The sequence below is a fragment of the Dendronephthya gigantea genome, unplaced genomic scaffold (genome assembly GCF_004324835.1).
Source record: "Dendronephthya gigantea isolate DGI-Jeju-01 unplaced genomic scaffold, DenGig_1.0 000042F, whole genome shotgun sequence".
Taxonomy (NCBI): domain Eukaryota; kingdom Metazoa; phylum Cnidaria; class Anthozoa; order Malacalcyonacea; family Nephtheidae; genus Dendronephthya; species Dendronephthya gigantea.
In genome coordinates this window covers 238,082-250,409 of record NW_021163052.1, presented here as the reverse complement: position 1 = coordinate 250,409, position 12,328 = coordinate 238,082, and the positions used below count along the sequence as shown (strand labels likewise).

General features: G+C 36.0%; 2 protein-coding genes across 2 annotated transcripts; both read left to right on the top strand.

Moving 5' to 3' along the window:
* Positions 1-123: 123 nt before the first annotated feature.
* Positions 124-1,464, top strand: LOC114526985. The gene has a single exon (XM_028548539.1). The coding sequence runs from the start codon at positions 227-229 to the stop codon at positions 1,454-1,456; it is 1,230 nt and encodes a 409-aa protein (XP_028404340.1). The 5' UTR covers positions 124-226; the 3' UTR covers positions 1,457-1,464.
* Positions 1,465-3,022: 1,558 nt separating this feature from the next.
* On the top strand, positions 3,023-11,437 carry LOC114526915 (gamma-tubulin complex component 5-like). Its single transcript, XM_028548458.1, has 34 exons — positions 3,023-3,132; positions 3,205-3,257; positions 3,592-3,645; positions 3,758-3,869; positions 3,967-4,066; positions 4,409-4,491; positions 4,591-4,617; positions 4,932-5,066; positions 5,180-5,283; positions 5,421-5,507; positions 5,591-5,684; positions 5,870-6,025; positions 6,154-6,202; positions 6,401-6,456; positions 6,552-6,617; positions 6,723-6,800; positions 6,916-7,031; positions 7,478-7,536; positions 7,612-7,670; positions 7,814-7,861; positions 8,022-8,052; positions 8,379-8,435; positions 8,798-8,856; positions 9,010-9,078; positions 9,202-9,264; positions 9,363-9,454; positions 9,564-9,636; positions 9,721-9,841; positions 9,955-10,124; positions 10,234-10,275; positions 10,605-10,685; positions 10,828-10,916; positions 11,175-11,275; positions 11,359-11,437. The coding sequence occupies exons 1-34, from the start codon at positions 3,055-3,057 to the stop codon at positions 11,418-11,420; spliced, it is 2,724 nt and encodes a 907-aa protein (XP_028404259.1). The 5' UTR covers positions 3,023-3,054; the 3' UTR covers positions 11,421-11,437.
* Positions 11,438-12,328: the final 891 nt, after the last annotated feature.

Here is a 12,328-nt window from a genome sequence, read left to right as displayed (position 1 = left end):
ATTGAAAAGGTAACCCTGACCTTTCAAGAAGACCCTGGGAACGAGGTTATCAGTTGTGTTGACACGTTTGAGTGATGGAAAATTAACTACGAGATAAACAAAAAATCGCAACTGCCCGCAAAAATATTTTAAGTTTTTTAACCAAATTCTTCACGCTGTTTGACAACAATCATTTACTTCCTTGGCCATGAAACATTAATAAGAGCAAGAGAAAATTGTTTTAAAAATGGACGAGGTTCCTTTAATATCAGTAAAATGTGGAGGAATTCTAAAAAAGCAATCAGATAATTGTTGTCTTGCTATACCAGATAAAAACGAGCCAAGGTTGGATTTTGTATGTGAAGCTAAAGATGGCGAAATATTGAAACTACATTGCAGGAATATTACGGCGATTGATCTACGAGTAGAAGCGAAATTTGGTTCAATTGATGCGATGAAAGGCACCCTTTTGATTGAATGCTCGGTCGTAAAAACTAAACACCCGGTCAATGAATCAATGAATGAGGATTTGGCTTTACTTTCAGGTAATTCTGGTGAAAGTTGTCTTGTCCGGGCGAGTTTTCACGTAAACGAAACCGGAGCTATTCGAGATCTTCTTAGGAAGCTAAAAGGGATTTATACAAGCACAAATTTGGATGAAAATACCAGTATCAGACACCCAAATGGCAGCTCTGAAACTTCCTCCCAAACTAACACCAAGCATTTGAAGGAAGGCTTACCAAAGTGGGTTGAATACATACCACATTTTCTGTACTCCAAACGAACCAGACAATGCATCCAATTGGCGATATACGTCTACCTTGTGTTCTCGGTGATGTGGGCGCTTTGGCAGCTCTATCGCTATGTTGAGTTTGTCAGAGAATTCCTGCGACCCTTGATTGACTTTCTCCAATACCAATACAGACTCCTGGACTATGCGATACGGTTCTTTAACACAATTTTCGAGGAGTATACTGTTCAATGGCTTTGTTTCATTAAACCACTTTATACGGTTGCATCGACGATGGCTGCTCCAGTGTTGCAAACAGTTGCACAACTACGGCCATTGTTGCAAATTGTTGCACAAAGTGTTACCAGCAGTTGTGCGGTCATGTGGCCAGTAGTGAAACCAATAGCAAATGTTGCTTACCAACTTGGATACTTTTTATTCGGCATACTTCAAGGACTCAAGAACCTTGTGGGTAGGCTTTGGTTTCCATTCGTCAATGTTTCCATACCATCGATATTTGGTACATATTTCAGAGCAGTCAAACAAATGCTATTGACTTTATGGCAAAGTCTGGGGCAGACCCAACTGGATCCCTTAAGAGCTCAATTACTGATTGTAAGAGCTACAGTAATTCAAAGTTGTAGGGCTCTGGGTTTTGGAGTGGCACGTTTAGCACAAAAGATAAACCAAATTATTTGGTTGAGAAGATCGGCAAGGGTCGAAATGCGCTTTAAAAAGCAGGACTGAAACTAAGAAAGAAGTTGGGTTGATTACTTTGGACAAAATTACATTAAAATTATTAAAATCATGAATATTATATAGCATTGATATTATCGAATTATAACATCTCTAAAATATAAACAGCATAGCATTACTTTGAGTATTAAGCTAATATCCTTATATATGAAAAACAAAAGGTGACATGTAGGCTGCATTTGATGGTTGTTAAACATATATAACAGTGTAACTGTATTGTAAGTTGAAAATGTACATATTTATAAATTTGTGCATCTATATAATTTAATATTCCTATTTATTGTAAATAGAGCATTTATTGTTCAAATATGTATAACATATAAATAAATACTGCTTTACTGTTGATATTTAGGTAACTCCACTGTGTATCCACATTAGGTTTCATTAGGAACCACTTGCATATAGGTTGTTCAGACATGAATGTTTCAGTCTTATTTGAAGTTTCCATTACAGTATTTTACATCTTGCAGGCTCAGATCGAAGGTAAACTATATTCTTTTATATAAATTGTTATATTAGATAATTATTTGATCTTTGGAAGCCAATAATGCCAAAGGTATGTAAATGTATCTAGCATTTGTTAGGTAGAATCATTTGGCATATTAGGCAGAGTAATAATTAATACCACGCTTGCAGGTTAAAGATTTTATTTGAACATCATCAATCTATCTTGAATTCATGATCAACCCCATGCATTTATATCTTTGATTAAGATAACAAATTATTTTGATTCGGATAGGAAAAAGACCTTTGTTCATCAACTGTGTAATAGACCTTTCTCATAATGATAATAATGGCGTCAAATGCAGAATTGCCAGATCTTACAGAAATTTTTATTGGCTCTGCCAAACTAAGGATTAAGAGCCAATCAAACTTCGTGTACCACCAGGCTTTGTGATTCAATGTCATTATGACAAAAGTCTATTGTATCCTCATAGAGGAATACTGTATTGACTAGGATGTGTGTGCCTAAATTTCAGGTCAAAATTCACTACACACTTGAAGGACAAAGTAGTGTGATAAAGACAATAGATGCCAATGTTGCTACCCTGAACTTTATAGTTAGAGGGCTGCCAGGTTCCCCAGAAGGTTATAAAGTCTCTAGTATAGAAACTGTCGATGGTGTCGTCCTGAGTGACTGGTCGCAACCCCCACCAGATACTGTTTATGTTGTTGGAATAATGGAGAAATGAACATTCATTAAGATAAATTGTGATTTTGAGAAAAATGATGTATATTTTTTAAGGAACTGTACATAATTAAATGCTTGTGCAAAATGAACCAGAAATACATTTGTAATATTCGATAATTTGGAGTCAAATGTTTAAGTAAGACCAAAGACCATTTGTGTCCAAATAAAATGAAGGTGTAATAGTTATAGATTTTTTATTACTCCAGCCTTTGCATCCAAAATATCAACCTGTGTCAATTACTTAATTACTGAAATTTTACAAAACAAATGGGCTAGTTTTAGGCTGTGAAATTTTTATAATTATTGGCCATGGTCTAAACTCTGAAATACAAAATTTTGAAAGCATTCTGTAATCTGTAGTTCTCCCCCCCTCTGTGATTTCAATCCAAACTTCAATATGGCGCCTATTGCTCTGAAAGACAAGAGAATCGAGGAGCTCACAAAACAGCTTGTGAAGCGATTCATCAGAGGAGAGGTACGTTGGTGGATTCCTCAATGTTTGCTCTCTAATTCCCGTGCAAAATTTATTGCCGATCTCTCTTTGCAGTTAGCAAAAAAGAATGTTCCTGTTGCTACTCAATTTGCGATGTCAAATTTTAGGTAAGGTATTTTATAAAGAACACGAACATTGCTTGTAATCAAGCGCCTTCAGGTTTAGGCTATTATTGGAGATGGCTTTCATATGAAGTGGTTTTATTTCTACGATTAGTTGTCGATCGATACTAGATGTTTATATGACTTTATATCGTACTGTACGGTGTACCCATGCATATAAAAGTGTGGTATAAATGTTTGAATGTTTATATATGTACACCTCGTTTGTTGTCGTAACTGAAAATTTCTTAAATTCAGCAAATCTACAATAAAGACTGTATTGGTTTCCGTCTTGTATTTTTTACACCTTTGCAATTTCGAACTGCTATTTGTTTTTCAGGTACCACAAATTTTTGGATGCAGACAGCAACAAGATTTCAAGGACAATTCAGGGGTAATATGGATTATGTAGACAGCTCTGTTAAGCCAGATTTATATTTGAGAGATCATTAGTTCAAAAATTTTGAAGGCTATCCCCATCATTTTTGTTTTTGCATTTCCTCAAGACTTTGCGAGAAGTTTGCAATCCATGGACAAGATCATAAATCACAGGCTCTTTCAACTTTGGTAGAAAAGTTTATGAGCTGCCTTTTGTTTGACCAACAGTATGGCGAAAAGGTCTGAATATTGAAGAATACCTCTTTTATGGTGGCTTTGCTGTGCCTTGTAATTGTGTCATGTTATCTGTAAACAATGTATTAAATTTTAATTCCAGAGTGACGTTCATTATGCATTACTAAAATTCCTCACAGTGCTGTCAGATTCTCCGGTTAATTCTGTTTACCATCCACCACAATCGGAAGAAAGTCAAGATGGTGAGTTAATTAATAAATAACTATGAATAAGTATAATTTGTAATGTCATATACCATGGTAGTGAATTTTTCCCTGTGTTCTTGTACTTCAAAGATTAAGAAAAAACATTCAAAATGTTTGGATAAAGATAAGTGTGATGCTGTTTCAGACCAGTCACCAGTGTGACCAGATCTGGTTGGATGCTCAGAGATAGCCTCATTGCATTTATACCAGACTGGGGCAGCCTACTTCTAGCACGATTTGAGCAGCTTTGGTTGAATATTTGCATATATTGTCTAGCTGTTTCAGACATTACAATCATACCATTTTGTTTATTACAGTTTTATTATATCTAATTCTTAGCAAAAGATAATTTTAATTGGACAAACTATCTTCTTGAGGGTGAAGAAAAATACATTGTTCATTATTATGATACAAATGAAGAGGTATATGACATGATGCAAGTATTATTAAGTATTTGTATTTCCAATGATTGTTACCATTGGAAGTCATCTACCAAGCTAAATCATCTTTATTCATTTCAGGAATTTTGGAGTGACTTAGATTCAGAGGTAGGTGGTATAAAAGAATCATATGTGTTTAGATGTAAGGTGCATGATCTCTAGTTCTAATGCAAGTGCTTTCTATACATTTTAAACTGTAGTATTGTTTGAAAATACAACATATTAACATACAACTGTCTGCGTATGACCTATGGGTTAGAGTCTGTGTGCAAAACATGCAGAACTGGTGTACAAACCCAACTGCAGACGTCACCTTTAAAGATTGTTCATTAATTAGGGTACTTACTTACTGCTTACTTTTTATTATTGAATATTAACATAAACTTCGAAATCATTGTGATACAATAATTGTTTTTCTAAAGGATGATGACAGCGTTATTGAAGATGATGAAATATCAGCAGAGAATCAGAATGATAAAGGAGATGAATGCAATCAACCAGAGAGAAACCAAGGGACTGTCAGATACATAGCAAATACCGGTGTTATAACATTGGAGGTGGGTATAACAAATAGATTCATCCGTACCCAACCCCATACCATACCCCAGCTCTCACAGTTGGTGGAGGGGGGGGGGGGGTTGTGGTTGAAAATTAATGTCTATTATTGTAGGCAAGGGACATTCTTTGTGAAAACATCATGGAACCATATTGGATGACTAAAGAAAGTTCATCAGTTGCTGAAGAATCTTCAAAGATATCACTTGCCTCGCAGTGGTAAGTAGTTAACATGACCTGGGGGCCAAAACATTGCACCAATGAGTTGAAACACTTTTTGAAATGTAACCAACATATCCCGGGTACATTTTGGTGGGTGAGATTCAACAATTGTGACCACTTCTTTTGCACTGTAGGTCAGAATATTGTTTGGAAACAAACCCTCTTGGTGTTAGACCAACACAACGTCTTCATGAAATCCAAGTTATCAGAGAAACGATCTGGTGAATAATTGAACATCCATTTTACCATAGTTTTTATTTAGTTATGTTTGGATGTCCTAAACCAGAAGATTTATTCTATATAGGATGTTATCTGGTGTTAAAAAACTACACGTTTATGATTTTACTAATGAAAAATTCACGGTTCGTGAGGGAATTGAAATGACACACATTACGGAGGTAAGATGAACTATGTTTTCTTTTTTCAAACTTGTGTTGACAAATATATTTCATCTTTCGGTAAAATGAATGCTGAAATTCGATAGGGCATTTGTGAATCAAACTTAGTCAAAGGTAGCTTGTTTAGTTGTTTTTCCGTATGAGATCGCCGCGCTAAAAGCGTGTTTAAATGTTATTTTTTTTAGCTTTCACTACAGAAGTTTTTGATCGCGTTTGCCGACACGGCTACTTCAATAGTCGAGTTACGTAGTTTCATAAAGAAAGTTTGTCAAGCCTCGACCGACAAGAAAATCCCACAAACATATCAAGCGTTTAGCTTTTCGGTTTTAAAATACTTTCAGGTATGCTCGTCTTGATTTTTACAGCACAAATATACCAGAGCCGTTTCTTGCTATTTGGAAATGAAGGTTTCTAGATGCCGTAGTCGACTCACAACACCGCTTTTAACCTATTCAAACTATTCAAATAGAAATTTAATGAAGATTTGTCAAAGATTGAAGAATCCATCATTAAGAAAGGTATGTTTTATGGGCTAAAGTCATTGTCAAACCAATTACTTCAGTTGTGAAATTCGGTGCCTGTTATTACAATCGTAAACTACAATGGTCGAATGTTCAAAGTGTTGATTACGGAGCCACTGGATCAATGACACTGTTGTCCATGTACATACCTTGTTCAATGTTCGACTTATGGTGCTTTGATTATTATCCTTGCAGAGGAAACAGTTACGTTATCAGTCCTGCAATGTCACATTTCACAATATCAGAAAGAGGTATTACTGTAGTAATAAATGGATAAACTTTGTTGAAAGTTATCAAGAATTTACGAGGTGAAATTAACTTCATTGATTGTGTCTCTTGCAAATAGATTACTGCGATATTTGATGTGTATCATCACGGGATCAAAATCGTAGCAGAAAGACCGAACTACGAGGTAAAGCAATTCATGATTTATTTTTGATATTTTTCTCAACCATCAGCAAGAAAGATATAGCTACCATCCTTTCCTCTGACGAACACGTTCTATTCATCTTTATAGAAAGTTGCATTTTTCCTAAACGCATTTTACCATGAGATACTCCTTGCTGATGGCCTTGGAGATTATGGTCGTTGGAAGGTTTGTGATTCAACTGAATTATCCTAATTCACAATAGGAAAGCTTTTTGGGCAAGCATTTTATCCTTGCATTCAGACAATATTTACAGCACTGCATTATTTCTGCGTTTCTATAGGTGAAAATCTTACTACCTCTGTTTTTTAATACTCTGGAACCCTACGTGGAATTTCTTGATGGTTGTCTCACTGAAGGAAAGTTAATCGATGCCGCTGATGAGTTCTGTATTCAAAGGTGTGGTTTATTCTGTACTCAAACGCTGATCTGATAATACACTGAATATAGCAACTATATCTTCCATGTAAAGGCTCCAACCCTAAGCATTGAAATATTTAGTTACGGTATAAATTATTTTAAACTAGAAATTCATTATTTCTGACGTCTTGTTTGACCGGTGTAGTTGCTATTATCCAGGCTTTTGACAGATCAGTTGGAATTAAATGATTAAGGTCTTTGTAGTCATCCAGGCTTAGTTGAGGCCACCTATTTTGCTTGGCACAGACTTCCTGAGTGAAAGCCAAGCTGATCAATCTAGTCCAAAGATGGATTTAGCATATGTAAACAAAATAATTTAAATCTTCGGAAGTTCTTAACGCCACTTAAAGTGCACTTTTAAAACGGAAAACAAACATTGCTTTATCTTTCTTAATACCGATTACACTATTCTTTCCCCGCACTAGGCTTTCTACAATCGTTAACCAAGGGCCTGAATTATGGGCATCAGTTTTAAAAGTCAAAGGTATCAAATCTTCATGTATATTCCTTTGTATGTTTGATGTTTTTTATCCAAATTACAATGTACTTTTCTCATTAGGTGAAACTGAAGCTTACAGCGTTTCTTGCCCGACATTTCTCCAGCCTGTCCTTCCAGAAGTAAGATCTTGCAATATGGTTTTGATGATATAGTTTACGTGTTAGATCATAGGTGTTATTTTGTTCGGATGCCCATGTGAAGAAAAAAATCTCAAAAGTAGAAATGTTCATACCGGATGTTTTTGTTGTTTTTCTATATATAGATTATTCTCGCTGGAAAGTCTATTATCCTTCTTGAAAGTTTGGGCGAGGTAAGAATGGAGAAATAGATTAGATTTCATGCATTTCTTCTACGTTTTTCACACCCATACTTTACCTTTAAAAGCCTGGGTACTTAGTTTCGAAAAGGTATAGAGATATGGGTCGAGATGTATATTGGCTGGGGTTAATCATGTAATATTTTTATCCCAGCTTTCGAAGAATGCTGATCGACTTTTACAAGGTACTGAACGATTTTTGTGAAAGCTGAGCTATTAGACCCCGTACCTTTCAAATTAGGAATTGTTAGCTACATAATCTCGCTTAGTCGAGCGTAAACGTATCGTGAAGTGACTTTGAGGTATTGAAATGAGTATATAACACGATTCTGGAAGTGTTGTAGTCATTCCAACAATAATATGTGTTTGTTTGGCTTCGTAAAGACCTATTTCAATACCTCAAAATCATCACAACTGCTGGTGTAAACAAACTCTTACTCGCGCGTCCATCAAACATTTACAGTGCCTTATGAAAATAATAATTCTGTTATTTTTTTCTTTATTTACGCAGAGGAATCTTTGAACACAATGTTCGCACGTTCTGTGTCGACCCTCACGGACATTCAAAGTAAACACGTATTTTTTGTCGCGATATAATCTTCTTTTCAGGGTGGCGTTTTTTTTTCTTTGTCCCACGTAATTCGCTCTGAACTGCATGTTCGCGCAACCACGCACATTTGTATTACATGAAGAAAAGCCAATTTATATAAGAGGATTAAATCCATTTTTTTCGATACGTGATCTGATGTTTACTTGCTGTAAAAATCCCCATTTTTGCAATGTTTATAATGTTTATTTTTGCCCAATAAAACGCACATAAGTGGAATGCAACTTAAGAGTGATCGATTAAGTGCACATATTAATCGTCTGTCAGGCAACGGTGTGTATAAAATATCATGTGAAAATGTGCAATATTTGTTTTCTGTTCAGATATGGCAGAACTATTTCAACTGTGTTTTTATCCACATATTCGAGCTAAATACGAAAAGGTATATATCTTGTATAAAATGCAGGGAGCAATGTTTACAAGTTGTTGAAATATTATACAATCTATTCCGAGCACATCTTTGACAGATTTTCCCGCCTTTTCCGTCTGTATTTTTAGATGTATTTTATAATCAATGTCCTCTTCACTTTTGTAGAGTTGCAGTTCTTTAATTCATCTTTTGAAAACTGAATATATGTTATTAGATCACCTTGCAGCCTTAAGGGTTAGTTATTCTGTGAATTACGTTCGTAGCTATTAATATATAATATATATAAGCTTCTGGTATGTTTGTTTATTGCTGCAAATATTGTTTTTTATAAAATCATACTGTTTGACTTGCACTTAGAAATTTTTCTTTCTGGAAGCGGGAGACGCTATGCATCATTTTTACACCGACATCTTTAAGAAGGTTGGAGTTCTTTTTCCCGCACCGAATTTTAGAAATAAAGCATGTATATACGCTGTCAGCTAAACAACCTTACACCATTCTTCGTCTTCTTTCAATAGTGCAATCGTCATGAACGATGGCAAGACATGTCATACTTAAACAGCTTACTTTACGAATCTCTCAGTCCTGCATATTCTGAAATGAAAGAGAGGTATATACTTTTAGACTTAATTTAGCGAAACCATATCTCTTCTTGCAAACAGGTGTATTGTTGCACTAGGTTTGGCCTATAACGATTCCAATTTTCACTTCATTGCCAGGTTTACAGTGGGCTATAACAAGCCAGAAAAATTGACGATAGACTCGTTTGAAGGCTTGGAGCTAAATTATAAGGTAGTGCCATACGTTCTTGATAATCTCTTGAAGTTGTGTTTAACAATGTTGATCTTATTCAAAATAGTGGATCTATTGTTTTAGGCACCCTGGCCAATTAACCTTGTGATAGACGCTTCATCTCAGAAACGATATAACGATGTTTTCTTATTTTTGTTGCACTTGAAACGTGCAAAGTGGAGTCTGGATGATTTACGTTTTAAAGGTGAACTACAGCCACAAACCTCGACAGCTGGACCACAACGTTTGAGATATCTTTTTCAGGTTGTTCAGACACAAACCACGGCAGCTTATTTATATTTTGGTATTATATACTAGATCTACAACGCAGGCAGATCGCCCCTAACTTTGAAGACATTGAGGATGAAGAGAAAATCCCAGTTCAACCGGGTCTCGTAATGGATTATCGTGTTCAGCATCGATTGCATCTTGTCCGTTTTGATCTAATGCAGTTTGTTAACGGCCTGCATCAATATATTATGACCAGGGTAAGTCTTGGTCCAAGTGTGGAACCCTAAGAGGCTGAATGAGGTGTGCTTGCAGGATTTGTCTTTATTTTTGCCAAGGTGATGCAACAGTCTGATCATTTTATTTTAGATTCTTCACAGCAAGCTGGAATTTAAAGAAGCTTTAAAAAAGGTGTTGTAAATACAAAACTTTACATTTGACCGCAATTAAAATATAGTGATAGCAGTTGGTAAGCGCGATTTGTATGTGAGGTTTGTCAATTCTCTTTTTACTTAGAGTGTCACTTGTTCTGGGTCAAATTATGCTAGTGAGGGAAGGGGGGGAGCAAGGTAAAGATGGGAAGGGCACTTGGGCTTTTTGGTGACACTTTAAACAGGGCAAATGCATGTCTTTGGATATCTGAACTTGGACAGAAAAGTGCACTTCTAGAAAGAGAACATTTTCTCATCACCTTAAAACGAACTAGTCTCTCACCCACTTCTCTATCGTTATCTTTGTAGGCAACAGATTTAGATGAAATCATCAAAGCTCATTCGCTTTACGTGGAGAAGATTTTTGAAAGATGCCTGATGACGAAGAAGGTAACGAGTATATTACTGTAAACGTTGGAAGGATTCAACACGTTGAATCCGATGACCTCTTGGTTGACGAGGAAAACTTCTAATCAAATTTATTCATGACTTCTTTTCTTGACTGCCAAAAAATTGTTTCGTTTCTTCTCAGCTCGAAGTTATGAAAGTTGGTATTCTCAAAGTCCTAAGACTCGCCGTAAAATTCAGCAAACTATGGCGTCTGGATGTCAGAGATAACAGGTTTGCCTTGTTTTTAGAATCGCTGAGAACTAGTTCAACATATTAGTAGTAGGAGGTGTTTGAAATAACCAGAACCCCATCACAAAGCAAAACCCCAGTTATAACACTAGGACTTTCTAAAAAACAATTCGAAGCTGTGAAGAAAAACAGCTGCATGGGAACTTTCTCAATAAATGTTTTCTTTGAGCCATAAAGTTGTTTGCAAACTTGTGTGGCTGATTTACCCCTTTGTAAGAAAAATTGTTCCACATTTTTTAGGGAAGGTTTAGTGATATCCATGGGTGAAGATCTTCAAAAATGGAGAACATTCATAATGACATTCTTGACAAAACAGATGAAACGCGGTTCATATCCTCAATGTAAGTTTTTCTCAAACACTTTCGTTTTTCATTTGTCCATGAAGAATGGTAAAAATGTATGTAACATTTTTTTTATATTCCAGTAGAAGCATTGGCTTTCAGTTTGGGATCAAAGAAGCAAATAAACGTTGCCGGAGAAAGTTAGGGCGAATTGTGGACAGAAAATTGTAAATAAAATTTGTGAATGAATATATTTATTTATTAAAGTGTATTTATGGTTAATTAATATAGCGGTGTCCACTGTCCATTTTTAATGTTGTATAGTGTGGATCAGAAGTTCTCAAGGACTTGTACAGAGTCTGGGCTTGAGGAAGTACGGCATCTTGAACTTGGTGGGTGAGGCTCGCTGACGTATGCGGGGTGGGGAGTTTCTTGTGGAGGGGGGGTGGGTCAGTGGCGTTGTGATTTTCAGTTCCCAATCTTCTCTCCTTGAATGATTTGTGCGCGGCAGATTCAATATGGCTGTCCTTCCACGTGTCATTTTCGTTTTAAAACTTTTCTTTATTTATCTGCTGTTTGCAATCGGCAGCCAAGAAGACAGAGATCTTGACAGGATTTCGCTGCACGATATTGAGCAAATCACACGAAGAAGCTGTGTTTTAGCAGGATTGCCGTTTGCAGAGAGTTTGAACGGCCACTTTTTAAATGTCCTTAGAAAGTTGCAATTTTCGGCATTTAAATCTGAGCCGAATGTAAGAATTGCTTTACTTAAACAAGAAAAAAACTTGTTGAAGGCTATCAAATGGGATGGCGGCGATTTACCAAGCTTGTACAACGACTCGATCGTATTTTTTCCGAAGATCAAGCCAGACAGAGTCTGTCTCACACCAAAGCCAAAACTGGTACTAACAGCAGAGGTAATTTTTTATTTTACTGTACTGTTGACAGTTATACCAAATATACTCTCGTGGCCCTATTTCTTGAGAGGACTGATACATTTATACCTGTGTGGTTCCAAACTTTTTTGTGGTTCAAAATTTTGAAAACTTTCACACTGCTTTTGATGAATGATTTTTCATTCCAATAGTATTCTTAAAATTGGTTGGTGGGCTA